The 26,635-nt window shown below is 38.1% G+C and overlaps 6 protein-coding genes across 8 annotated transcripts; 3 read left to right on the top strand and 3 right to left on the bottom strand.

Moving 5' to 3' along the window:
• Nucleotides 1-939: 939 nt before the first annotated feature.
• Nucleotides 940-4,412, top strand: LOC121774992 (MACPF domain-containing protein NSL1-like). Its single transcript, XM_042171923.1, has 7 exons — nt 940-1,312; nt 2,186-2,424; nt 2,602-2,806; nt 2,918-3,001; nt 3,085-3,268; nt 3,376-3,542; nt 3,616-4,412. The coding sequence occupies exons 1-7, from the start codon at nt 1,034-1,036 to the stop codon at nt 4,306-4,308; spliced, it is 1,851 nt and encodes a 616-aa protein (XP_042027857.1). The 5' UTR covers nt 940-1,033; the 3' UTR covers nt 4,309-4,412.
• A 241-nt stretch (nt 4,413-4,653) lies between these two features.
• LOC121773643 (uncharacterized protein At4g28440-like) lies at nt 4,654-6,331 on the top strand. The gene is made up of 2 exons (XM_042170537.1): nt 4,654-5,042; nt 5,968-6,331. The coding sequence occupies exons 1-2, from the start codon at nt 4,760-4,762 to the stop codon at nt 6,159-6,161; spliced, it is 477 nt and encodes a 158-aa protein (XP_042026471.1). The 5' UTR covers nt 4,654-4,759; the 3' UTR covers nt 6,162-6,331.
• Nucleotides 6,332-6,448: 117 nt separating this feature from the next.
• LOC121773644 (protein NUCLEAR FUSION DEFECTIVE 6, mitochondrial-like) lies at nt 6,449-8,914 on the bottom strand. Of its 3 annotated transcripts, none has more exons than XM_042170540.1 (3): nt 8,694-8,914; nt 8,484-8,608; nt 6,449-6,796 (listed from the first exon to the last, which is right to left on the bottom strand). In XM_042170540.1, the coding sequence occupies exons 1-3, from the start codon at nt 8,819-8,821 to the stop codon at nt 6,789-6,791; spliced, it is 261 nt and encodes an 86-aa protein (XP_042026474.1). In that variant the 5' UTR covers nt 8,822-8,914; the 3' UTR covers nt 6,449-6,788. The 3 variants fall into 3 exon arrangements, with proteins under 3 accessions (XP_042026474.1, XP_042026473.1, XP_042026472.1); XM_042170539.1 differs by lacking the exon at nt 6,449-6,796 and adding an exon at nt 6,798-7,023 and having other exon boundaries at nt 8,694-8,912; XM_042170538.1 differs by lacking the exon at nt 6,449-6,796 and adding an exon at nt 7,037-7,417.
• A 1,849-nt stretch (nt 8,915-10,763) lies between these two features.
• Nucleotides 10,764-11,807, bottom strand: LOC121775173 (protein E6-like). The gene has a single exon (XM_042172181.1). It carries the CDS (start codon nt 11,743-11,745, stop codon nt 10,981-10,983), a length of 765 nt encoding a protein of 254 aa, XP_042028115.1. The 5' UTR covers nt 11,746-11,807; the 3' UTR covers nt 10,764-10,980.
• Nucleotides 11,808-15,577: 3,770 nt separating this feature from the next.
• Nucleotides 15,578-17,046, top strand: LOC121775163 (dnaJ homolog subfamily B member 13-like). The gene is made up of 2 exons (XM_042172167.1): nt 15,578-15,914; nt 16,029-17,046. Exons 1-2 carry the CDS (start codon nt 15,750-15,752, stop codon nt 16,872-16,874), a joined length of 1,011 nt encoding a protein of 336 aa, XP_042028101.1. The 5' UTR covers nt 15,578-15,749; the 3' UTR covers nt 16,875-17,046.
• A 164-nt stretch (nt 17,047-17,210) lies between these two features.
• Nucleotides 17,211-26,381, bottom strand: LOC121775162 (homeobox-DDT domain protein RLT1-like). The gene is made up of 19 exons (XM_042172166.1): nt 25,812-26,381; nt 24,894-25,349; nt 24,661-24,740; nt 24,077-24,367; nt 23,901-23,990; nt 23,629-23,793; nt 23,298-23,520; nt 22,811-22,911; nt 22,600-22,686; nt 22,185-22,337; nt 21,935-22,090; nt 21,432-21,641; nt 20,594-20,990; nt 20,305-20,486; nt 19,735-20,211; nt 18,958-19,539; nt 18,778-18,882; nt 18,403-18,663; nt 17,211-18,111 (listed from the first exon to the last, which is right to left on the bottom strand). Exons 1-19 carry the CDS (start codon nt 25,936-25,938, stop codon nt 17,353-17,355), a joined length of 4,902 nt encoding a protein of 1,633 aa, XP_042028100.1. The 5' UTR covers nt 25,939-26,381; the 3' UTR covers nt 17,211-17,352.
• Between the last annotated feature and the right edge of the window lie 254 nt (nt 26,382-26,635).

Below are 26,635 nucleotides of genomic sequence, written 5' to 3' on the forward strand. Positions count from 1 at the left end.
AGATTGAGCCTCACGGATGTGGTTTGGTTGGATAGATATGATCTGCTACTTAATATCGAGACGAAGTCACTATCATTAATCATAGATGTATGAGTGTTGCTCTCTCATTTGGAAAGTTCAATCGTAGACAATTTCAAGACAAGTTCAATTTAAATATCCGATAAGGTATATCATCATGCACATCCCATTTAGAATAACTCCAAATTGATACACATGTAAAACCTAAAAGTAGTCCAATATTCCTAACTCATTCATAGTGATATCATATCCATACACCTACATTGTAAGAGGCGAGTTACATACTCCCATGTCACAATGGCTAGTTTATATACCTAATCTTGTGAATAACATAGCATATAGTCCTTCAAAATGAAATTTATGAAGTGGGAAGAAGATTGTTTACTAAACTGGAATACATAGACAATAACAGGGACGGATCCACCTTAATATAAGGTGGGGCAAATGCCCCTCCTCAAATATTTTTACTATATGCTATTTTGTCAATTTTATAATTTTTTTTTGAAATTTCTTTATATTTGCCCCTTCTCAAATTCTTAAATTTCCAATACATATAATTTTGCCCCCGTTCATTTATATTCCTGGATCCGTCCCTGGACAATAATGATGGTTGTTACTAACAATAAATGACAGGCATTTCAAATAAAATTGTGTGCATAGATATTATGTATTCCGAGATAGTATTAATATAAATTAAAATAAAGCATCTTTAATACATCTAACAAAATATCAAAATTTTGTTACCGTAAATAAAATCCATTTAATAAATATAATTCGGACATTCCGAGTAAACTATAATCTCATTACCAACAAAAAATAAAAGGACAAAACATACCATGCCCTAAATGACAGAACTACCCTCGTTTTATTCAAATCAGACTGAGGGTATATAAGTAATTTACAGGGTCCACCGATCATTGATTAAACGACCGTATAAAAGAGTCAACGAAACTATTGATTTCATCTCTCAGCTCCATTCCAAGTTTGATTTCCAAAGACCGAAAACAGCAGCTCCATGGCGTACAATCCGACCAGCAATGTTCGGATGGACGCGAGGGCGGCGGCGGAGAAGGCCGTTTCCGTAATCGGATTCGGATACGATCTGACGTCGGATCTCCGCCTGTCCGCCTGCAAGCGCGGCCCCTCCGGGTCGGGTCTGATTGAACTGGACCGGACCCGCACCAAGGACTTAGTGGTTCCTGGAAACGTCGTCGTTTCCGACGCCCCTTCTTCCATCAGGTGTGATAAAGGCGAGCGTACAAGGTTCAGCTCCGACGCCCTCACCTTCAATCAGGTACCTTAATTTATTAATTTCATCTTTTGTTGGAAAATTCATTCCTAGTTTTTTTTTGTGCCTTATTAGATTGTGATTTCATTATTTCATATGGGGACGAATTATGATTTGTGACTAAGTCAATTTTCAATTATTTATCGTAAATCACGTTGATTTATTGATGTGTGTATGAGGTAATTATTGATAAATAGTGAATTTTAAAAGCATAAACGGAATGTAGGGTAACAAAAGTGTTTATTAGTGATAATTAGTTTTGTTTCTATTCTTTCTGTCATACTATTATTAACAAAGTAAAGACAAATAAATATTGCCTTGTCATTTTCAGCTACAATTCTGAGCTACATTAAGAGCTAGTTGTTCAAATATGGCGGCTTATAACTTAAATTCTGATTTAAAATTTATCCTTTTTAATAAAAAATCATTTTTATCTTTTTTCTTACATCTCCGGGTCTAGAATTTGGTTCCTAATTCAAAAAGAGCTGTCTTGCATCTTCTAATCTTGAAGTCAACCGTTGAGCTAACCTCATTGAATTTGAGTGGTTGAACAAAACTGATGGAATAAATTTCCTTTTTTTTAAATGATAATTTTGTTTATTTTGCACTCCTATCTTAAATGGCATTATGATATGCTGTATAATGTTGACTTGTAGTTGTCATTCATGAATAAAGATACTACATATTTTTTTAAAACAGAGAATGATTCAGCCAATTTATCCAGCTGATTTTTTGTGATTTTAGTCATGAAAATAATTATGTTTGGATCCATGCATGGGAGGAAAAGTTTTGGATTATCATCTCTAGGTGTAATGTGATCATCTTTACCACATCGTCAAAACTCTTACACGGTCATTTCATTGGCTTGGAAATGTTCAGATGTCAGCTCATTTTAACCAGGAGTTGTCTCTGTCGGGTAAAATACCATCTGGTCTGTTCAACACAATGTTCGGCTTCAAAGGCTGCTGGCAGAACGATGCGTCCACAACCAAAATTCTCGCGTTTGATGGTTGGTTCATCGGTTTGTACACAATTGAGTTGGAGAGATCTCAACTGAGTTTATGTGAAAGCGTGAAAAAGGAAGTGCCGTCTACATGGGATCCTGTTGCTCTTGCTGAGTAAGCTTCGTTACTCGACCTTCATATTTTCCTATTACTAGAATCTGTTTTAGACTCTTAGGTTATATCAGGTGGTATCCTCAACGAATGCATCAGATATTATTGACAATGGTTTAATATGGCAACTGAGACAATGGTTTAATATGGCAACTGATCAGTGACGTCCTGAATTTCCAGGTTTATAGATAAATATGGTACTCACGTTGTCGTTGGGGTTAAAATGGGAGGTAAAGATGTAATTCACATAAAGCAGCTTCAAAATTCAAATCTCCAGCCTGCTGAAGTGCAGAAATTGTTGAAGCAGTTAGCAGATGAACGATTCCGTGAAGACGGAGACAAAAACTCTGCAGCTAACTCAGATATATCATCAAGAAAGCCGAAGGTACTTGGACGATTGGAGTCCACACCATGCTAATGCACTCAGAAAACCATCTCTATTTTCCGCAAATTTGATACTCGAATATTTAAACATGAAAGAATCCCCTGCTTGCAGGTCGAACAATCCATAGTTTGGGATCTTCAGTTACCATTTGCAAGTACAGTGAGACCGCCTGTTATTTCCCACTCCAAAAATGAAGTAAGTCTATATATCAGATTACTTGATAAGTAATTCTTCTCCAATATTTCTTAGCAACTAAGTATATCGATTTCTCTATGTAGGATTTGTTGAGCATTCATGTTGGACGAGGGGGTTTAGATATCTCCCAAAGCCATAACCAGTGGCTTTCGACCGTGTCTCAATATCCCAATGTCATATCGATGTCTTTTGTGCCTATTGTTTCCCTTCTCAGCGGCGTCCGGGGCGGTGGTTTCTTAAGCCACGCAATCAATCTCTACCTCCGATGTGCGTATGCTCGTCTCAAGTTGCTATTCATAAGTTGGTAAAAAATGTGGTTATTTAACTATTTTTGACAGTTTGTAATATTTTTATTTTTCCACATTTTTGTGCAGATAAACCACCTCAAGAGGAACTGGCCCAGTTTCTGGAATATCAGTTGCCAAGGCAGTGGGCACCGGCATACAACGATCTTCCTCTCGGACCTCGTCGCAAGAAAAAGTCGTCTCCAGCTCTTCAGTTCTCTCTATTGGGTCCTAAGCTCTATGTCAATATTGTGAAGGTAAACATCACTCATACTGTTGTCGTAGTGTTTCGGACACGTATGATTTCCGTTAACGACAACAAACGTGCAGGTCGATACGGGTAGCCGGCCTGTCACGGGCATCCGGTTATACTTGGAAGGAAAGAGGAGTGATCACTTGGCAATTCATCTGCAGCATCTATCAACACTCCCTGACTCGCTCCAGCTCTCGCCCGACCATAGTTACGAGCCAGATGATGAGTCTCTGGACCGCGGTTACTTTGAGCCGGTCAAGTGGAGTATATTCTCACACATATGCACTGCTCCTGTCGAGTACCTCGGTGCACGGATTGACGACTCCGCCTCTATCGTGACGAGGGCGTGGTTCGAGGTCAAGGGGATCGGAATGAAGAAGGTGCTCTTCATGAGGCTTGGGTTCTCGATGGTGGCATCGGCAGTCATCCGTCGGTCCGAATGGGATGGGCCAACCGCGACGTCAAAGAAGTCGGGGTTGATCTCGATGTTGATGACCACACCGTTTAGTACTGCTCTGAATCAACCTCAGAAGCTCCCGCCGAAGGTGGATTTGAACTCGGCCGTCTACCCGGGAGGGCCGCCTTCGCCGGCCAGAGCTCCCAAGATGGCGCACTTTGTCGACACAAAGGAGATGGTGAGGGGGCCTGAAGATACGCCGGGGTATTGGGTGGTGACCGGAGCAAAGCTCTGCGTGGAGAATGGGATGATACGAATCAAAGTGAAGTACTCTCTGTTGACTATAGTTTCTGATGACTCTTTGTTGATATGAGGAAAGTGTAATTGTGTGGAGATTTTGTTTGTACATGATGTGTACATTTGCCTATTCATATACCAACCAAATATATATCTTTTGTTGCACAAAACTTTAAGAAATATGCTTAGTATTATCAAATAAAAAATATGAGGTAATATTCCAAATACAATTGCAAAAAATTGTACAGTAGGTTTCAAGTTGTTTTGACAAATGTTTATTTTAGAAAAAAGGCCCAGCTCAAGAGTTAAATCTATGGAGTTGTACAGGCCCAATACAAATCACATGGCCCGTAAAGCATAAAGGCCCATATAAAACAGAGAATAAGTCAACGACGTCGTTCTCGAAGTGCTAAGGCTAGCCCCCAAATTTTCAATCGCGAATTTAGGGTTAGGGTTTCTCATTTAACCCCAAAAAAACATTTCATTTTCCATTTTGTCTGTTTCTCGCGTCACTTGTGTCCCCAATTATGGCAACCAAATCCGCATCATCGACAACGGCGCAGCAAGATGGCGCCGCCGCCGTTAAGAAGACGGAGTTGCGGAAGCCGGTATTCGTGAAAGTCGACAGCTTGAAGCCGGGTACGAATGGGCACACGCTGACAGTGAAAGTAGTGACTGCCGAGACCGTTCTCAACAAGAAGCCACGCAATCCGACATTTCGCGGAGCTCAAAATCAGAACACGAAAATCGCAGAGTGTCTGGTTGGCGATGACACCGGAACGATCCTCTTCACCGCCCGCAACGACCAGGGTATGTCGTCACTCTCTCAGACGCCCACATTCAGGCGGAAACTTATCTGTATTGTTTTTGAAAAATAAATTTCATCCCTTTCAGCGATTATTTTGAGTAATAAGTGAATAAGTTTTCAAATTTTTTTGCGGCATTGCTTTTATTTTATTTAGTCTGAAAACATTATGTGAAATTTTCATCCTGTTTTCAGTTTAAAGGCCTTAGTAGAACAATTAAAATATCCGCAGTAAAAATAAATTGTCAAGTAGGAAAATTGAATTCTGAGTATGTATTCTTTAGTGTCGTCATTTAGTGTGATTTGATCTGTTTTTCTTGTCTGCAATCTTCTCACCAGCTCACCAATCTTCTAGTTGTGTTAGTCTCATTTCTAATGTTTGTTCTGCATTTTTTGTTTTAAAATGGTGGTGACTTCAAGTTAAGCACCCTATATCCAAACTGTTATGCTCATTACTCAGCCTTCCTTCTTCCTTCTCTGACGATGAATAAATGTTTCATTTCTTAAAATGCTTTCAGCAATCTTGTCCGTTTGAGATGTCTACAGATTCTCATGAAGATGTATCCTAGTAAATTCTGTTAACAGCACTGTGAATACCTAAACCCTTTAACTTTAATTTTGGAAAACATGTTCTTTTAGCTGTTGGAAGTTACAATGAAGATTTGAGGCAATTTAGCTTTGGGTCTTGCTTGACCCAATCTTTGGCTTGTGTGGTGGCATTATCAAATACGTTCCAGAAGCATGTTAGTGTTTAGTTTTTTTTGTTGATTGAAATGGATATACAATATGCAAACTTAGGTGCTTGTTGAGGCTGTTTTGAGTTGCGTTTCAGTCTTTTGATCAGTTGTTTCTTATTTTCTTTATCGGTGTTGTGAATTTGAAGGTAAAATGTAGCTGTTTTTGTTGACGAAAAGCTTACTTGACTTGCAGTTGAGATGATGAAGCCAGGTAACACGGTGGTACTCCGAAATGCAAAAATTGACATGTTCAAGGGGTCAATGAGGCTGGCTGTGGACAAGTGGGGCCGCATTGAGGTAGCTGAACCAGAAAAGTTTGTGGTCAAAGAGGACAACAACTTGTCGCTTGTGGAGTATGAGTTGGTTAATGTTGTTGAAGAGTCTTGAACATGTTGGGGTTCAGTTTAGTTTATGGCTGATTTATCTGATTAGCTTGTCTTTTGTTTCTCTCCCATTAAGGTAATTATCTCGTAGGACTGAGTTAGCTTGGTTTTAATTGTTGATGTGTAAAAAGATCAGCCTTGGTTTATATCACATCTCTATTAGATTTTTGTCTATTGATAGATTTTCTTGCCCAGCTGCGTATATAGTCCACATTGATAGCTGGATAGATGCTACAACTGAGCTTCGTAAGAATATATTTTAAGAAACCTATGAAAATAGGATCGGGTCTCAAAAAGCAAATCAGATCCTTTCCAGTCATCGTTGGGCAAAGAAACATATTATCGTATTATTACAAATCTTATGCCAACTATTTCCCAAACAAAATGAGCTTAAAATAAGTACTATAAACTTCAAAAAAAGAACTTCATCAATTACGCATTCCTGATTACCAAACATCAGAAGGTAATTTGAGTATCCAAATGGAAGAATCTACGATTAAAAAAAAACAGAGCTATAAACAACAGCTCAGCATTGAGACTCCAATTGGACTAAAGCTAAAAAATGCCTCTGAGAGCGGTATTATAATTTGTAATGAACAGCAACAGAACAATCACGCCCACATTGTAACAATCATCCATCTACAATAAAGAACAAGAATTCTTATAGCCAGTAGTTAAAATGAACAAGAATATTTGCTACATGCATTGAAAATTCAACTTCAACATAAACTAAAAGAAAACCGATTAACAAGGTGCCTTGTTATTAATTTTGGTCTTGTAATAATACAACTTCAACATAAACTAAATAGCACAATTTGGAATATCTCTTCAATCTGAATATCACCCCATGAGCAGTTATCACAATCCTAGAAAGAAAAAGAAGCCCAAGTCAAAAGGTCGTTAACGAACAGATAGCAGGTAGTGCATTTATCATAACCTGTGACCTGTCAGAGTTTGGCTACGACAGGTTCGTGCCTTAAGGTAAAGTATGACGAAGTTGCATAACAATTACCACATCTCAAGGAATAGATGCCACAATTTTACATAATTCAGTCACTTGTCACTACAACAAATTAACAAGCAACTCTTATCTCCTTATTTGATACTCTAGTAGACCACAAAAGGAAAATCCACAAAAATATGGTCATCTCTTGTGCTGAGCTCTAGCCATATGACTATTTATCAGATGTACTATTCTAGTGCATATGCGAAAATACTTCTTGGAACAATCGAACAGTCATCATACCCCATCGATGCAAGCTGATGAATACAACATATTATCAGCGAGACATTTATACGGCTAATTAAGCAACAATTCAGCCAAACAGGTTCTAAGCAGGGTAATCGATGAAACGCCCTAGTTCTGCAGATAATATGTAACAGATGGTAGGCATCAAAATCCCCAATGTACAATAATTGGGAAACTCTAGTAAAATAATTCCAAGGAAAAAAACATGAAAAATAGGCCAAAATTGTTAACAGTTCAATATTATGAGGAAAGTGATAATATGCACCCATATTCTAATTTAGAGCTACAGCTATATATTTCCTAAAGAAAGGAAATAATTTATGTCTTAAAAATCAGCAATTTTCCTTCAATCCTATGAGCCTGCAAGCTGAAGGTTATTCTGAAAAAAAATTTCCTTCTATCCCATCTCCCATGCCTAACTAAAGGGATATTTATACAGTCTACACTCTACAGATATAAGGTTTGAGTACCTCGTCTATAAATTGGAAGGCAGAACATACTAGTACATTATATTAATCAGATAAAAGAATAACATTTCTTCACCTCCTGTTCATGACCTTCATCTAGTCCTTTCTTGCCCTACAAGATGGAAAGAATACAGCTCTTTCATTTTGAGAGCTTTGTGCTAGACCTCAAATAGAAGAATGCATGAAATGTAAATATAGAGGCTTGAATAAGAGAAAAAAAAATCAAAACTAATACTTAGTTAATTGTCTCTTACTCATTCCTACGATTATTTATTATTGAGCCAGAAAAGCGCTAATTATCTTCTTCGAGGAGTATCAGCTTGCTACTTTCAATGAGGGTAATTGCTCAGGAAACAAATATACTTTGAGCCTAGTATATTAAATACTTACTAAAACACCGCCTAATCAAACTGATGTACAATCCATTTTGGGGAAACATATACACATTATATAATCATACAGCAATAGGTGCTATTTGATTAAGTGTTGGACACACACAGCAAAAATCATAGACATCATATGTGGATAATTAGAATAAAGCTCACTAAGATTATATCAGAGTTACAACAGAAAACATCAATATGTGCACCGAGGAAAATGAAGAATTTACCCTCGATAGTCCAAGCGTGAGTACGCGGAGCGACGGATAACATCGAAGTAAGCAGAGCTGAGGCAGTCGCGGTGTGGTACGGCAGAAACGAAGCCACGCTAACACTGCTCATCTCCACGGGTGACCTAGCGCAAAAGCGCATCTCAAACTCCAAATCGTCGCAATTGGAATCACATAAGCGGGAAGTCGAACTCAACCGACGTTAATTACCTGAAAATGCGAGCTGGAAGCGGATTTTGGGATGGGAGGCGAAATGGTGACGGAGAAGGCCTCGGCTTGACGCTGGCAGATATTCTGGCGGCGGAGCGGAAGACAGATCTAGCGGCGAAGGAGGCCATCTCAGCTCAGGTGCCGAATACAGAGTACAGAGGTAGGTAGGGTTTATTGGGGTTTTAGGTCTGCCCCAGATTTCGCTCAGAGATCCTCTTTTTTCGAGTACTCTTTTATTTTTTAATGAAGCAACCCAAATAAAAATTGTCTTGGCCCAATATTTAAGCCCAATTTGTTCTAGATATAAGACCTTATCCCAGTTGCTGCTATAAGTAAGACTATTTATTTTGGGCCCAACAATAGTTCTAACACTGCACACCAAAATACCACCACATGACTGTTGTTCGAATGGATATATTGGATGTAATTGGATCTTATGAATAATGTTCGGTGATGTATATATGATCTAGCAATTAACTTCAGGATATATTATCATGTAGATTAGTCTTGACTTGACTCTCTCTTTATGACAAAATTAATTTCAGACCTTGAGCAATTGGTATGAATATGATGCACACTCCACATGGCTGGAAAATTATGAAGCTTGTCAATATATGAGTATTAAACAAACAGATGGATGGAGACTAGAATACGGACCACACAAATGAGCCGAATTAGCTGTTAATTCGTTATCCAGCCAACTCAACAGAAAGTGAAACTTTCCTCTAAATATTGAACTTCAACTCGAACTCATCCTATTTTTCATTTACAATATATATCAACTTATCAAGAAAGAAAACTTATATTCAAGTAGCATGTGACCTTATGGAGTATTATGTTTTGTTCTCACTTGGAATTTGACAGCAAAATATTCTTTCTGTTTTGTTTCGTTTCACTTCTCATCCTTTTTCGCTCATTAACATTATGCATCAACTCAAAATTTTCAATTAAAAAGTACTACTCCGCTTATTAGTATAACCCTATCAAAGAGATGTGATATAAATAAAGATTTATATAGAAGCTGCGTTAAGAATTTATTCATGATTAAGAAGATGGAAGCTATGATTATTTGCTGCATTGTCACACCTTCATCTCTACAGACATTCTGACAATTTTACCCCCAACATCATTACACTACAACTCTCGTGACATGGGCCTCCATTCTAAGAGTAATGCCTTTCAATATTAATACACCCTTCCTGTTTCTTCTCTTTCACTTTTTTAAAGAAGAAACAAATGATAAATTTTAAATTGATAGATCATGAAAATGTGGCTGGAGATTTTGGTACATATATTTGACATGTAACAATTTAAAGCAAAAAGAAACTTGAGAGAATTTTTTTAAAAAAGTGACTAAATAAAGATTGGCATTCTGCCGTGATAAGCGGGAGAATTGGACCGGCATGTGTAATTAATTGTCACTTTTTAAATTAGTATCTTATTCAAAATTGAAAAAAAAAGGGAAAGAATAGTGAAAGGAATTACTTTGGGGAGTGGGCTATTTTTGGATTGTGATCAATAAATTTGATTTTGCCTTGGAATATTGGGCACTGTATTTTCAAATTCCCCCTCCATTCCGGCGACGTTCAAAATCATAACTATAAATATTTAAATATACTTAGATGTGTAATTTCTTCCAGAAATTCTATTTCAATTTTTCAATGACCGGAACAAAAAGGAAAAACGAAAGTAACCTTCGAGAAAGCACTTAGTTAACTTTTACTTTTAAAAGCGATTGTAATGACAGTTACATCCCCGCTACAATAAATAAATCTTTAGAAAATACTAAAAATAAGCTACCAAAAGAAAATCATTTTGGAAGTTGGTAGAAACAACAAGTAATGCTACCACAAAATTTGAAAGTCTCTCTCATTCTACTGCTTTATATTGAATTTTATGTATGACAGTTATCGGTGGCGTTTGCTTCACAACTTTACAAAAATTACAAAAATCAGACAAATGACAAAAAAAATAGGACGAAATTTGCTTTAACCATATACCAACAATCAAATTATAACACTTTTTGTGGTATGTCTCAAGCCTTTAAAAAAGTGGTGTCACCAATCATAATTAACCACGCCAGGAAAAAATACACCATGTAATTATATTAAATAAAACAAACACACAAACTTCAATTCCGAAATATAGCATTTAATATACAAGTTATTACTAATATTTTATAGTCGAAAACCGTAAAAATAGCAGCATGAAAATAAAATAAAATAAAATGTGTGGTTTGGTTTTCAGTAAAAACCATAACTTAAAAACACCATCACTTGGTTAATTTTCAAGGCATGTTTTCCTCGTCCTGGAAGTGTTGTTCAGTGTGGCGGTTGAATTCATAGGCATTGTTTCCATAGAAGTTAGTGTTGGTGAAATCATTCTGCTGGTGAGCGGCTTTCAAGGTTTCATAAGGGTGATTGCTGCTGTACTTCTCCGAGTTAACATCGTAGAAATATTTCCCATTTTCCAAGTGGCGCGTGTCGCTCATTCCCTGCGGCTGGAACGTGTTGCGGAAGGCCGGCCCGCTGTTGAAGTTGCTGCCTAAGTAGAAGTTGGCGACGCCGTTGTCTCTGTTGTTGGTGGCGGCGGTGGTGGTGGGGTAGCTTCTGAACTCGGCTTCGTCTAGCTGCTGCTGGTTGTTGTAGTAATTCTCCTCACCACTGTAGTAACTGTTCCTGTTCTCGTCGTCATTGTTGTTGTTGTTGTTGTTGTTGGGGTTGGTGGTGAAGGTTCTCTCCTCTTCAGATTCGGGCTGGGTGACGTAGGCGACGGGGTTGTAGTTCTTGGGGAGGTATTTGTTGAGGGGTTGTTTGTATTCAGCAGAGGTGGAAGGGGGGTTTTGGCCGGTCTCGTGGCTGTAGAGGCCGTAGCTGTTCTCGTTTGCAGGGAGGAAATTGGGGTCTTGTTGATTGGTTGGGACAACAACATTGTTGGTGGTGGTGCTAGGGATTTTGTTGAATAACTGGCTGTCTCTTGCATGAGTGGGGAGAGTAGAGAAGAGGGTGAGGAGGAGGAGGAAGATGGAGAGTTTCATGGCAGGGGAAGCCATTGCAAATGAGAGATAGAGAAGAGACTGTGTGTGTGTGTGTGTGTATTGTGAAGTTTGTTTGGTTTGTGTGTGTTTTATAGAGGGGAAAGGGAAACTGAGTGTGAGTGAGTCAGTGTAGAATTTCAACTGATTCGGTGGAAATGGGGACATAAAGTATAGGTCAGGATTAGGTCACAAATAAGATTAAATAATAGTAGTATGTAAATTAGGTATTTATTTCCATAATTTCTTCTTTAATGGGAATTAATTATATCTGCGCCTAGTGTAAATCCAACTTTTATGATTAAAATAAAACGTACAATGGATGGTTATGTATGAATCAAGCATACTACAAAAGCTTCACGTTTAATATATGTAGATGCCATTTATCATAGATAAATATGGAGTTAAATAAATAACTCCAAAAGGAAAAAATAAAACTCCAAAAATTAGGGAAATTAATGTGGGTAGAATAGTCATGAGTGGGTGGGACATGAAAAAATATAGTTCTACACTAACCATGTGCCTCTTCAAATATTGAGAGTTGCACCAACTCTTCTTTACACTTATTGAATTTATTTTTGATGGGGGGCCTCCCACACTCAAGTCACAAAATTCAACTTTACATATATTTTTAAAATTCATTCTAATATCTCAGTCCTAACTAAGACTTATAGCCACTACATTTCTAGAAAACCCAATTTTCGGTATGCTAAATATGAGTAGCATTGTGAATATTGTTTTTTGAGGAAATGATTTGATGGGTTTAGATTTATATATAGGACAAGATCCATATACTTGGAAACTATATGATTATGACAAATTTCGACAATCAACTAGTACTAGTATGTCAAAATTAAAAACATATTCTAAATTTGATTATTAACATATGCATTAGCCTTAGGTGTATATAAACAAATTTCCCCTAATCTTTCATACTGTATTAATATAGTAGAGTTGCTTCACACCTACTCTACCGGCCCCCCTCTCTCTTCATAGACCATTGTACTCTATTTATTTTTTTGGGCTCAAGTAATAAATGTTTTCAACCATGATTTTTGACTTCTTTATGTTTTTAACTTAATGCCTTTTAATTTGATGGGTTGCATCTTTTTATGTTTGGTACTATTATAGAACCATAATTGGTGGGTAGTATGAGAAATTTATATTTCCATTCATTATATCACTCATATTTAATAAATACCCAACAAATTATTTGACCGTTTGTTACTGCCACTTTATGTTGTTTTCGTGCTTTGATGAATTGCATGTGGCGATAATAAATGGAGTAATACTAATTTCACATAATGGAATCGTCAAAACTTTGGGGTTTTTTTCTTCCCATTTTAATTATTTGGATGAGGTTGAAGCATCCTCATTAAGGAATGCATCAATGGTGGCGTTTAAGGTCTCTATAATTGCATCTTTTTTTTTGCATTTTGTGGGTCGTAAGTGTTTATACTTGTTTTTCAGTTATATTTCAATCTCAAGATGCACAAATCTTGATTTCTTGATATTATAAATTTTTCAAAAAAAAATTATACGTACGTAGGGCAGCATTTTGGTGTTGGGTTGGAATGGGAGATGGATAGCTAATCAAATCACCAAATCACATTAGTTAGTAAGTGTTTGACCAATCAATCTTCCCAATATGTAAAACACCTTTATAACAATCACATTTGCCTTGATTTTTCCTTGGGCCAAGCGAAATTCTTGCGCGATTATCGGAAAATATTAATTTAATTGAAATTCCAAAATAAGGGCCATAAATATTGTTTGAAATTGTCGACATGTCATCCCCTTTTCCTGCAACTATATATAGTTTGAAATCTGAACTGTCATTCAAATAGAAACTTATTTTTACAAATAAAACTCATTTTTAATAATGTACAAATACTTTTAATCATTTATTTTTAAAAATATACTGTGTGTTTATAATGTGTAACGGTAAATTTTTACTCATTGTTTGAGAATTTTTTTACTTAATTTATTTTGTTACCGGTAAATTTATGATAAAAAAAAATACTCCGATGTTTACATGAGAATGTACCTGTATAAACAATTTAAACATTTAAAATCATGATGATATCTAAAAAGGCTCAAATATGGTGACATAATATAGTTTCTTTACATTTAAAAATCACTTAAATTAATAGCTTCCAATAGTTAGATGTTGATCCTTTTGTCCTGACCTAGAAGATTTATTAAACTGAAGTGTATTTGGTTAAGATTGTCATAGTCAAATATTAATCGAGACATGTGTCTACCCATTTCAATGAGCATGTTCATTGCTTGTTTGTTTTCGACTAAACCACAAAGAGTTGCCCTGCCTATCAATACAAGCATTAGGTCCACACACTCTTAAGATTTCATATATGTTCGAGCATTTCTTTTTACGAGCTTGAATTCTACCATGATCTTTCAGATCAAAGTTTTTGCTCTATATAATTTTTCTTTTTAGCTGGTCACATGCATATAATTTGTATTTTTTGATTTAGATGGCCACAAGTTTTACCCTTCACAGTGTAATTTTTTCTAAAAAGCCAGCTAATTTGAAGAAAGTGAGAACCCCCACTGAAAAATGACTCATTTATTTCTTGCTTGAAAGTCGCCATTAATGGATGCCGAATATAGTAGTATTCCGAAAGAAATATAGAAAGATATTCACGAAAATCATTTATTTTCTTTTAAGCGAAAGCAAATGGAAAGACCTAAAACTTCGAGCCGCAGATGTTGATGTCACTTCCCCTTCTACTAAGAAACATGAGTACTATATTTCATTAGTATTCACAATCCTCCCATTCAGCAGAATACATTAATATAGTTTAAATTATATCGGTATGAGATTATCATCTATACATTATAAATTATTCATTTCTTTTACTTAATTTAGTTAATACAAATTTTTTTGTAATTTAGTGGTAAAACTTACCAGCATCTATATTGTAAATGAGACAAATATTTGAATTTTCAACTACTGGATCTTAACTTTATGATACCAAGATACATTGTTTAACATAGGCCTGGTTTATGGAGTCGGCAAAATATAAGCATTTCCACAATATTGGGCCATTTCACAGCCCAATTGATTATAAAATCTGATCTTCAGTCAAAGCCTACATAGAAAGAAAAAAAAAGAGGAAGAATTGATCGAAATACTAAGTATTACTACAAGAACTAGAAAAATATGGCCCAATTAAGTGACGAGCCCAGGAAAACAGATTTCATTAACTTTTCTATCCATATTATTTTTTTTAATTCGAGCCGCTAAAAAATACTAGGACGTGTGATCGTAGACAAAGTGAGTAGTACATCCATTCCATCAAGACCCTTTCATTAGACACATAAATTATACTCCCTCCGTCGCCATTAAGAGTCTCATATCATGGCGACACGAGTTTTAATAAATGTTAAGAAAAGTTGGTGAAAAAAAAATTAGTGGAATATGAGTCTCGCTTGTATGTATTAATTTTAAATGAAATGAGTTAGTGAAAGGTGTGACCCTATTACCATTTATGGTAAAAGTGAATTGAGACTCATATTCGCGGAAGGATTAAAATAGAAAAATGTGACTCATATTCGTGGACGGATGGAGTACTTCCTCTCAATTATATTGAGTTATTTCATATATTTTTTTTGACAATATTAATAAGAGTTATCATGAAAGAAGCAAATGTAGTGATATGGCTAACCAATGATTGAAAGGTGTAGATGTAAATTTGTTTCCCCAAAATTAATTCACAGCTCTTCTTTCTCATTTTTGTCTTGTTTATCCCTCCATTCATTATCTAGAAATATTCTAATTTGATAGGAATAAAAAAAATAGAAATGAGGCACATAGACCGGATCGAAGTAGCTAGAATCCAGAAAGTTCGAGCTGATTCTAGTCCAGCCAGCGTGCTGATTTCCAGACTCATCTCCACAGCCATTAAATCATTCACTCACAGACTCACTCGTCATTTTTAAACATTCATATCGCAACTCATTAGGAATTTGCATTCACCTCAACTTCGAGAGACAGAAAAATGGGTGTTGATTACTACAAGATATTGCAGGTGGACAAGAATGCGAAAGACGATGACTTGAAGAAAGCTTACAGAAAGCTCGCTATGAAATGGCATCCAGACAAGAATCCCAACAACAAGAAAGACGCCGAGGCCAAATTCAAGCAGATTTCCGAAGCCTATGATGTATGTCACTCCTTTCCTTTTTTATCCTAACCGTTTTTGTTTTCGGATTGTTACGATTTGGTGTTCGTTCATTTATCCCCAATTTTGATCAGACGACATCAATTCGTTCCGCAGGTTCTGAGTGATCCTCAAAAGAGAGCTGTATACGATCAGTACGGCGAAGAAGGTCTCAAGGGCGGTGTGCCGCCGCCGGAAGCCGCTGGCGGCGCTACGTTCTTCCAATCAGGAGACGGACCGAACGTGTTCAGATTCAATCCACGAAACGCCGACGACATATTTGCAGAATTCTTCGGCTTCTCAAGCGGCGGAGGAGGAATGAGGGGCGCCACTAGAGGCTTCGGAGGGTCCATGTTCGGCGACGACATCTTCAGCTCATTCGGCGGCGGGGAAGCCAGGCCGATGAGTCCCGGCCCCAGAAAGGCGCCGCCGATCGAGCAGAAGCTGCCGTGTACATTGGAAGAGCTCTACAAGGGAGGTACAAAGAAGATGAAAATCTCCAGAGAAATATACGACGCCAGTGGGAAGACATTGCCGGTGGAGGAGATTCTGACGATTGACATAAAACGAGGGTGGAAGAAGGGGACGAAGATCACCTTCCCGGAGAAGGGGAACGAGCAGCCGAATGTGATCCCTTCCGATTTAGTGTTCATAATCGATGAGAAGCCGCATAGAGTCTTCACCAGAGATGGAAATGATCTTGTTGTAACGCAGAGGATATCTCTGGCTGAAGCGTTGACGGGATACACACTTCACCTCACTACGTTGGATGGGAGAACGCTCACCGTCCCCATCAACGCTCTCATCCATCCCGACTACGAAGAGGTTGTTCCCGGAGAAGGTATGCCTTTTCCTAAAGACCCTTCCAAGAAGGGCAATCTCAGAATCAAATTCAACATTAAGTTCCCAACTAGGTTGACGCCTGATCAGAAATCTGGAATCAAGAAACTACTTTCTGCTTGATTTTTTTCTCTTGGGGGGTTTGAGTTTTGAAGGATATATATATGCAGTACATTGTAACATGTTTGTTATTATATCAACCAATAGTGCTTCTTGAACTTGATTGTTTATCCTATGTTCATCTTGTAAATCGAGCCTTTGAAGAAGTTCAAGCTATGAAAGTTTTCTTCCATCATGTTGTATTGCTATGCTATTTTACACACGGCAGATAATTAAGTAGTGCTTGAAGAATCCTTCATCTTGTGAAGATGCAATTTGGTAGCTCAAGATATCATAATAGTCTGTAATCAACTTTTTACCATTTAACATAGTATGTCTTATATTATGCTGTATTCCTAATTAATCATTAACAAAGGCAACTCGTAGCCCTTTGGATTAAGAAAACAATAACCAAGTTTACACCAGACCAGCTAATTCAACTGCTGCATTTCTAAAGAATACCAAAAAATAGGAAAAATAATTTTCACTGTATAGCTAGCGATCAGTCATCGCTGTAATCTCCAGAAGCTAACGACTCAGAACCATCATCATCCTCGTTCCCTTCGACATCCCGGTCGGGGAAGTTGTTAAATTCAACATCTCCCCCTAGATCCTCACCATCCTCCTCATCATAACCTTGTCCATCACCAATGTCATCAGCTTCATCTTCGCTCATATCGACCAGCTCAGTGCTTCTGTGAGAGATGGTGTCATAGGTGGTTGCTCCCCATTTACTATAGTGATAGGAGTCGTCATCGACATTTTCATCTGAGTCGACATCCATATTGTTGCTACTATCATCGTTCTCACCCACAATATTTCTAGCACTAAAATCAGGCGCTACCGCCTCCTCCCTGCCAGAATTTTCTGGTTCCTCCACGGCATTCATGAAGGTGTCATTGTCATACAAGTTGTCCAGTTTACTCTCTGCAACATCTTTCTTCTCTGGCCTCCTCCTCACGGTTCGGCGACCACGTTTATGCTTTTGCCCTGGGGCACTCATTCCCTGCTGCAGAAGGAAATGAGTTAACGTCTCACCTTGTTTCATGCTCCGCTTGCCAGATGGTGCCGAATTAATGACCCTTTTCTGTGACTTTCCACGCGGCCGGCCTCCTCTACCACGAGCCACCTGTCTGTACCCAGAGCTACCAGGGGCGTCGCGAAGATGATTCCAGTTTTCGTCCAGTGATCCATATCTGTCGAATCCCCTAGATTCAGCCCCCTGGATATCTTTGGGGTGACCATATCGTAATGCCAGATTCTGTATGCCACAGAAAAATAAACTTAGAAGCATGCGTACTGAATTCATATAAAGCCAGCAAGATCAATCATCAGAATTATCAAGCAATTCTTTTAGGTACAGCTTCATGATATAGTCCACCAGCAAATAAAGAAACCAAGCAATGCAAAAAAGAGACATTCCACATTTGCATATTTTAGCCTCGTTAAAAGCATAATATAAGTGGGTCTTTTTTTGGAGGGAGGGTGGTTGTTGGGGGGCGGGGGAGAGACAGAGAGAGGGAGGGAGGGAGGGAGGGAGGGATTCACTCACAGGAAGAGTTTCCACTTTCTTTTCATCGTGAGACTCAGCCTTCTGACTTGGGGTGTAGAAGATGGATGCATCCAGTTCGAAAAGCCTCAGAGCTGCAGCAGCAGTAGTTTTGGGAATCCAAGGAAGTTGGGGAACAGATCCAGGGTAATTAGATTTATTAACAGCAGATTTCGACTCGCAAAAACACAATAATTCTTCAGTTGTTTCAAAATCTGCTGATAGGTAATCACGTTTTATGACAGCCTCAAACTGATTAAGGACCTGAAATTGTTGCCAAACACCAATCAGATATCTAATCAAATAAGTGTGTGAATAAAAATAGTAGACCAGATACAATCATGTATAAAGTACTAGCAGCATTTGTGGTGTAAACACCTGTAGGAGACCGTCAGTGCATGAAGAGTTGTGGAGCTCAGAACCCCAAGAATTCCTTTGGTCTTCAGTCCAAGAAGAATGAAGGGCTTCAGAGGGAACAGCAGCCTGTAAGACAATAATTAGGGTAAGCATATGGTTTTACATGATTCCTAGAATGCAGAAAAAAGCACACAGTAACACCTCCAGTGAGATTAGGATAGTCTTGATCAATCTGATTCTCAGTGGGCTGTTTCTCCCATCCATCATATTATTTTCACAGTTGAATTGCACAGGGAAATGTCCTTTAGTGGAAATCATGCTCTGGGCCAGGCGGCAACAAGGGCAATCATCCTCAGCATAAGTAGCAAGGCAAATGTCACAAATTCCTAATAACTGCGAGCACCTTTTCTTCCCATATGCCAGGGCACGCACAATGGATGAGTTGAAGCATTCTTTCCACATCCAATTCTGTAAGTCTTCATACCTCTTCATGAAGTTATAATTCTCCTTTTCATTATTTCCCACTTCAATTCTGAATGAAAGCGACGGTTCTAGTGTATCAAAACTGGCAGTGGAAACTGCACTGCTCGGACTCTCAGTACTTTCAAAAACAAAGCTAGAATTTTGTTCAGTATCTTCTTGTCGACCCTTGTCCCCATTAAGATACAAACGATTCTTTCGAACACTTCCCTTGAAACACGCTTCAATTCTTTGTAACATAATATGAAGATGGGATTCTCTTGTCCCCCGAGTGTCCAACGCTGTCAAAAGAGCATCAAATGCCTGCAAGAAGTGTAAAAGGAGTATCAAATGAGCTGAGATAGTATAAACAAAAACAACATAGGGTGGAAATAGAGTAAAGATGGCATTTCCAAGAACAATCTAGCTGATAGGAACATTACAGACGCAACAACAAAGCATTTAACTAGAAAACAGATAAGGAGGGAATAGGAGCTGGGTAAATAAATTTGTAACTACCTCCTCGGAGTCGATAAGTCTCCAACAGCCATTGGGAGTTTCAACAAAAATTCTCCCTGAACCAGGATCAAGGCAGGAAGGCGAAGCTATAAACTGCCAATAACGATTTCTTCTTCGATCCTGACCGAGGGGCAATGACCTGTAGACATATAGCTCTTCTGCTCTATGGCCAATATAAGATTTTAGCTGCAACCTTGACCTCTCTGTTATATTTCCATTCTGCTGGGCTGGAGAAACTAATTGGCCCATGGAAGTGTCAGGATTATCAATGGTATTGTGAGCATCCTCTCCCGCAGCAGAAGATATGGGATCATAAGCTTTATTTTCTGCATCTAGTGGACTTAAACCACCCTCTGTGATCGCATTGAAAGAAGAATCATACAACTTGTTAATAGGTTCTTCTCTCATTCGCCTTTTGTCAAGCTGTGCCTCAGCCCACATCTGTTTCTTAAGAGCATTAGCAGCATCCATGCGGTCCTACAACCATTATATTAGTCAGAAGTCGCCCTTCTGAGTTTAAACTGATCTAGAACCCTTCTTTAAGTTTAAAACATTAAAAAAATATCATACCTCAAGAATTACACGAATTGAATTTCCTTCATTTGCAACACCAATCAAGGCAACAAGGGCACTAAGACGCTCTTGGACAGATAAATCAGAATATTCTCCTTCGGTGAGCCCTTGGATCCAGAGTTCACCAGTTTTGCTTTCATCAATCTCAACATCTTGGCCCGGATTAGCATCTCCAATATCTGCAAAAAGAGAAGGTAGCTAATTGGTGATCTTGCTCGAGCTTTCATATTTCAAACATTTAAAAAAAGTTGCAATAAAAAATGCAACAAGACATTTAAATTCTTACCAGCTGCAGCAACCTTATTTTGCAGTAAACCATCACCAGGAAGCTTGCCTTTACCATTACCAGAGTCTGAGACAACTTGATTGCTTGGAACGTTTTTATCCAAAGTGGCTGCTAAAGGATCAACTTCTGTACCCTCTGCAGCATCACTTTCTGAATCATCCTCCCTTTCTTCCTCGTCGACATTTTGATCAGCTAAGAAACCATTTGCATATCTCAGTATCTTATCCTTGGCCTCAGCAATCACTGATTCAGCATCAGCAGGATCCTTTCTATAACCTGGCCGCACACAATATGTCGAAGGAGCAATTCTTTCAAAAAGTATTGGATCTCTCGACAAGGCAACAGATATTGAAGCTTCAGGCGTTTTGCTTGTTGTCAAGTCACGGATCCCAGATTTCTACAAAATACACAAAACCAAAGTAAAACATAAGAAGGCCATCCCCCATCACCAAGTTCCCAACCCAAAAGCATATTTTCCCTCTTTTTTACTATGATAAACACTAAAGACCATGCTTGTTTAATCCAGTTTAAGGAACGGCTCAAGCTCAGGCTCACCAAAAGCCTTCTCAATCCTGTGCGGTCATCAATGCTCAATCTGGCGCCTACCACTAACATATATTTCGACATGTCTAACCACATGATCAATATGATCCTTAACATAGACTTTGAATCAACAAAACATACATTATTTTTAGCCAAAACATACTCTCTGTCTCCACATGAAAGACTAAAACCACATGACATAGTAAAGTGTAACCCAACTAGAAATCCTGAAAACTGAAAGTGAAGCATGACAACACAATCAGAGAAGCACTATGAAATTTTAGCTATTACTTACTTGAATCTTCTCTGCAAGCTCTATAACATTTAGCCCTTGGCTGCCTTCAAGAGCAAGGACATGATAAGCCGCAAATTTGACTGTTCCTGGAGTCAACCGGTGCCTTGACTTGCGTTGGAGGCTGAGTCCTTTTTCTTGCATAATAGCAACAGCATTCACAGCTGCTGAACCATTTCTTAGAGTAGACACTATTTCTTCACAACCTCTATTCTGAAAGATGGCAAGCATTATATTAATGAGTGCAATTATATATAGCCAAAGTTAACGAAAAGGAAATTACGGTGTTTTCAAGAGCATGAAGTGAGTGGAATTTAATGATCAATTTGCTGTTTGAGTGCTAATAATAAGTGTATTACTCTAACAATTTAATTTTTTTGGATTTCCCATATGATATTAACAGTTCCATCCTGGAATTGAAGTCTGGTATAATGCAGTTGGAGACAAGTATGTACTCAGGTACATGGAATACACATGGAGTCATGGAGGCAGAACCAAAAAGATACCTCATCGTTATTATTCTTGGAAACACGGTCAATGCCCTTTTTCTTCAACTGAGGGCCAAAACCAGCTGATAGTGCAAATTGCCTTAATAGCTCCGGCCATGTCAATGGATTTAAGTGCTTCTGCCAGTTTCTTATGTCAAAACCCCACATATAAGCCTACAACAGTGGCCAGATATTAATGATGTAACAGCTATTGAAAAACAAAACCCCAAGTAAATAAAAAAGAATGGGATCCACTGGGAGTACTCACCCCTTCAACAATATGAGGGTGTCCACCTTCAGGGTTAACAGCACTATACTGATTTGTGCCTGGCCCACCTGAAGGAGTTCGCACGACATCTTCAATATCTTTTATAATAAGCTTCAGAAGTGCAGTATGTACTTCTCCAAGTAGTCTTGAATCCTATGACGAGGAAGCAAGAAACCATGAATACTTGCATCGGAAACAAGAGGTGAAAATAAGGAAATCAAAAGGAAAGCCGAGATGAATAAATATGAAAGGAACTCAGAAAAAATGGAATTATGGTTATTGCTCTCACATCAGTACACAGAGACAAGGGTGACAATAGAATAGTCAAAAAAAGAAAGTAAACAACAAGGAATTAATAAAAGTGAAGAGTGGCTTGTCAGAAAGTATAGAAAAACAAAAGCATCCTAAAACTTACATAGTCATGAAAAGCCTGTATAAATTCATCGATGGTAAAAGGCCAAAGGCCAAGAACATCTGCAAATGTCAAGCAGAATTTCCAAACCTGAAAGAGAAATATTATTTCAGAAATTCATAAAACATGGAGTATTATCTCCAGAATATGAAGGTCCCCTCTAACTCATTGGAAAGGAAGTGAAGATGAAAGAAGTTGCAGTATAGAAACATACCATCAAGAGGTTCCCAACATTTTCCTCTGAATCCATCCAAGGTCGAATGGCAAAAGGTTTTCTCAATTTTACATTCTTTGGAGGGAAATCACACAAAGCATCTGAAGGGGAAATAAATTAATAAATAACTCTCAGCATAAAGCAACCCAACTATAAATACAACTCCCTCTCTAGTTATATCTTTAAAACCCTCATGTATTAATCACGACACGCTTTGGTTTATATTATCAAATGCTGGTATAACCCTTGATCTAGTGTAAGATCTAAAAGAAGAAGAATCAGCAAGTACGAGTTATGTGAAGGCACTGACAAGAAGCACTAAACATGGCATTCAGTTCCATGGCATTTACATAAATATGAATGTAAAGGAAAAGTACTGGTACCAATATATCATTTCTGGTATAATTATTGAAATTAGATACCTAAGTCTTTGATTTTTCAAAAAATGTCACCATCAAGAGACAATAATGTAGTGAGCAATACCAACCTCGGAATGAGTCAAGATTCTGTAAAGTGTCATAATCAAGAGACAATATTGAACGTAACCCCTTGCTTGAAGCAGCCAATTCCATTAATTCAAGACGCTCATCCTCTATTAGCTCCAAGGATTCTTTAGCAATTCTCTTAGCTGTCGCTCTCTCCACTGCAGCTCTCTGTCTTGCTGCTTCCTTCTCTCTGCGGAGCTCTTCTTTCTGTTTCCTTTTCTCCGCCTGGATTTAGCAATTGGAACAAAATAAAATTCAATAGTCACTACCACAATCAAGAAAGATAACGAGTCAGAAAGAAGATAGTATGTCAAACATAACCTTAAAACATACCTGCATAAGTTCCTTCAGCATAAACTTTTCCCTCCGCTCCATTTCACGCTTTTCCTCACGCTGGAATTTTTCCTCCTGCCTCTGCTGCTCTCGCAGAAGTCGTTGTTCTTCCTTCCTTCTTTCACGATCTTGTCTCTCCATTTCTTTCTTTACTTGCTCCTCTCTCTACAATGTGGACAGAATAACAGAGACAGATGTCAGCAAGTCCGAGATTCTGTGCAGTTACCTCACAATGAACTAGCCCTTAAAAGAAAATGAACAAAAGCCCAGACCTTTCGCTTTAATACATCTTGTTTCTCAAGTTCTTTTCGGATCTTCTTCTCATGGGATTGACCATTTCTTCCAATTCGAGAGTCATCATTCTATATGATGTTAAGATAAATTATCAGATTGATCAGTACAATATTCAAATCTTTTTATTACTAAAAACCAAACATAAAAGGACTACCTTATGTTTCCTCTCCATATAAACATTAGTATCATTTGGTGTAACAAAGTCAGTACTAGGAGACAAGGAAAGCTGCATCTGTCTGCCTGGCTGCAAATACAGATCTGTTCTTGAGGTGTGACCCTCAACAACATGTTCTCTGGAGAGAAGCCCATTTTCATGCTTAAGCGATGAACCTTTCGGGAGAGGACCATCAACTGGTGAGTCATATACGTACGGCTGAGTGACATGTCCATATGCATCAGTCCTAATCTTGGTCTCCAAGGCTTCATGAGGGCCACTTAATGTAGTCTAAGAAATAGGATTGTATAAATTTCAGCCATTTGTTGATTTCAGTGAAACAAAAGTAGTAGAACTGCTGGTGTGTAGGAACAACAATCAACAGATATTAGTGACTTATGTCATTTAAGTATCGATTGCGATGTGGTAAAAGCAGCTTAATGACGGTACTATCTTCAGAGTACATTAAAGGGAAGGGGTATGAAATGAGAACTGAATTATTCTCATTTAGCACCACTAGAGTTCGTATAACAAGTTAAAGTAAAGAAACATTATAAACTATTTATGAAGAACAGAGAACAAACTTTGATGTGCTTTGCATCGTACTGCCCATATAATTTGCTCTCATAAGAATGTCTGTATCTGTCTTCCTGCTCCACTTGAACTGAAATATGAGCATCACAGAGATTGTAAGTTCTTAAACAATTCGTGTATATATCTTAAGGTAACATAAGTTATCAACTAAGCCTTGATACCTTACAGCCATGTATTATTCAATGTTCTGAATACTACCAATAAGTAAGAAGACCAAATATACCTATAGGGGCACCAAATGCACCAGGAGGCAATTCATCAAATTCCACACCAAGAATTGGTCCATCTTCCCTCAAAGGCTCTCCCAACTGTGCCTCTATACATGCAATCACTCTACGCTCCATGATTGATCGAGGTGGCTCATAATACCTAGTAGGCGCCATAGGCATACCATCTTCAGCATTATACTGACTTGAACCTGACCCAGAGCCAGAGGCAGATCCAGAACCAGAGACATGTCCACTGCCAGGTTCAGCTGTCATCAGTTCCTCTCTGGGGGGCTCGATGAATCCCTTCCTTCCAACAGGTCCAGGAGTGTGTGGTTTCATGGTTGGCACACCCACCGACTCCTTCTTATCCTTCAATCTCCTATGACAGAACCACATTTGCAACTGCCTATCCGTTAAACTTAGTTTCTCTGATAGTTCAGCACGGGTTGCCTCGGAGGGGTATGTCTCCACTGCATAAAAGAGCCACAAGAGCCAATACCATCACTCACAAGTAGAATTTAATCAGAACACAGCCTGCACTTTCTTTATATCCACGCTCCAAACCAATTCAAACATTCAATTGACAACAACACGTCGGTTTCAGAACTTGAAAGAAACTCAGCAATTTAACAACCTCAAGTCTTTATCACTTAGTCCAATTTTTTTTTCGAAAACCAATCTACGAAACAAGGAAAAAAAAAGAAACATACAGGTGCCACGCATCTTCTAACAAAATTTCTGATAAACAAATTACTAATAACAACACTAATCATATCAGCATACATAAACATCCTAGTATAACCAAAATAAAACTTACCCAGAAAAAAAACTTTTCTTTAGAAGAAAAAAAAAACAAGAGAGAGAAACACACGAATTGCATCACCACAGAGCAGAACAACATCCACATGACCGGGGAAAAAAAGACAACATACTGGAATAGGTTTTCTCGAGCATTTCCAGCTGAAACGGCGTCTTCATCTGGCGCTTGGGCCGCTTAGACCCCTCTGGCGGGCTATGATTCATGATCCTGTTGATCTCCCCCTCGGAACCAGCATCCATTAGAGATCAATCGGTAACCACAAACTCTAAAAATCAAAATTCCGCCCCTCAGTAGCTAGGGTTCCAACAAGGCCAATAAAAATCCTTCCCCTCCCTATCTCGGCAGGAAAGAACACAAAACAAAATAAAAAGGCGAGGAATTTGACGCGCGTGTGAAGTCCATGTAATATAAAAAAATAGAAACACGATATATAAAATATATAGAGACAGGTGTGATTGCGAATCCAATTGATGAATACGAAATTTGTAGATAGAGAGAGAAAGAAACGAGGAGATTTGGAGATCCAGAGACGAATTATTAATAAAAACCAATAAAAAAGCGAAGAAATTAAATCCACCAACAACACATAAACAACAGTAGCGGCAGTAATAGTCTAGCTCCATCTCGGTTCTATCAAAATCCATCTTTTCTCCAAATGTGTTAAATATTTTTATTTTCGAGGGGCTTTTATTCGATTGTTTTTCTTTGAGGGGTAAAATAAAAGCTGGGGACTTCGATTTATGATTCTGGGTGTTTTTGGTATTTTGGGGCTTCCTTCAATTTTAATCTTTTGTTTTCTAGTTTAATCTCCCGCTAATCTGAATATCAAGATGTGGGCTTTGTTAGCTAAATGGCCATATATTGGGCCGGGTTTACATTTGATCCGTATCAGGAACTTGAATCCAGTTGTGGACTATAAATAATCAACAAATGGCT

The sequence above is a fragment of the Salvia splendens genome, chromosome 17 (genome assembly GCF_004379255.2).
Source record: "Salvia splendens isolate huo1 chromosome 17, SspV2, whole genome shotgun sequence".
Taxonomy (NCBI): Eukaryota; Viridiplantae; Streptophyta; class Magnoliopsida; order Lamiales; family Lamiaceae; genus Salvia; species Salvia splendens.

Coding starts and splice junctions, on each gene's coding strand:
- LOC121775163 (XM_042172167.1), top strand. CDS start 15,750: ATGGGTGTTGATTACTACAAGATATTGCAGGTGGACAAGAATGCGAAA. Junction 15,915..16,028: donor AGATTTCCGAAGCCTATGAT/GTATGTCACTCC, acceptor TTCGTTCCGCAG/GTTCTGAGTGATCCTCAAAA.
- LOC121775162 (XM_042172166.1), bottom strand. CDS start 25,938: ATGGATGCTGGTTCCGAGGGGGAGATCAACAGGATCATGAATCATAGC. Junction 24,741..24,893: donor TGCATTTGGTGCCCCTATAG/GTATATTTGGTC, acceptor CTCATATTTCAG/TTCAAGTGGAGCAGGAAGAC. Junction 20,212..20,304: donor CAATTCGTGTAATTCTTGAG/GTATGATATTTT, acceptor TAATGGTTGTAG/GACCGCATGGATGCTGCTAA.
- LOC121773643 (XM_042170537.1), top strand. CDS start 4,760: ATGGCAACCAAATCCGCATCATCGACAACGGCGCAGCAAGATGGCGCC. Junction 5,043..5,967: donor CACCGCCCGCAACGACCAGG/GTATGTCGTCAC, acceptor CTTGACTTGCAG/TTGAGATGATGAAGCCAGGT.
- LOC121774992 (XM_042171923.1), top strand. CDS start 1,034: ATGGCGTACAATCCGACCAGCAATGTTCGGATGGACGCGAGGGCGGCG. Junction 3,269..3,375: donor AATCAATCTCTACCTCCGAT/GTGCGTATGCTC, acceptor ATTTTTGTGCAG/ATAAACCACCTCAAGAGGAA. Junction 3,543..3,615: donor TCTATGTCAATATTGTGAAG/GTAAACATCACT, acceptor ACAAACGTGCAG/GTCGATACGGGTAGCCGGCC.
- LOC121773644 (XM_042170538.1), bottom strand. CDS start 8,821: ATGGCCTCCTTCGCCGCTAGATCTGTCTTCCGCTCCGCCGCCAGAATA. Junction 8,609..8,693: donor CTTCCAGCTCGCATTTTCAG/GTAATTAACGTC, acceptor CTTTTGCGCTAG/GTCACCCGTGGAGATGAGCA. Junction 7,418..8,483: donor TCACGCTTGGACTATCGAGG/GTAAATTCTTCA, acceptor TGTATTCATCAG/CTTGCATCGATGGGGTATGA.
- LOC121775173 (XM_042172181.1), bottom strand. CDS start 11,745: ATGGCTTCCCCTGCCATGAAACTCTCCATCTTCCTCCTCCTCCTCACC.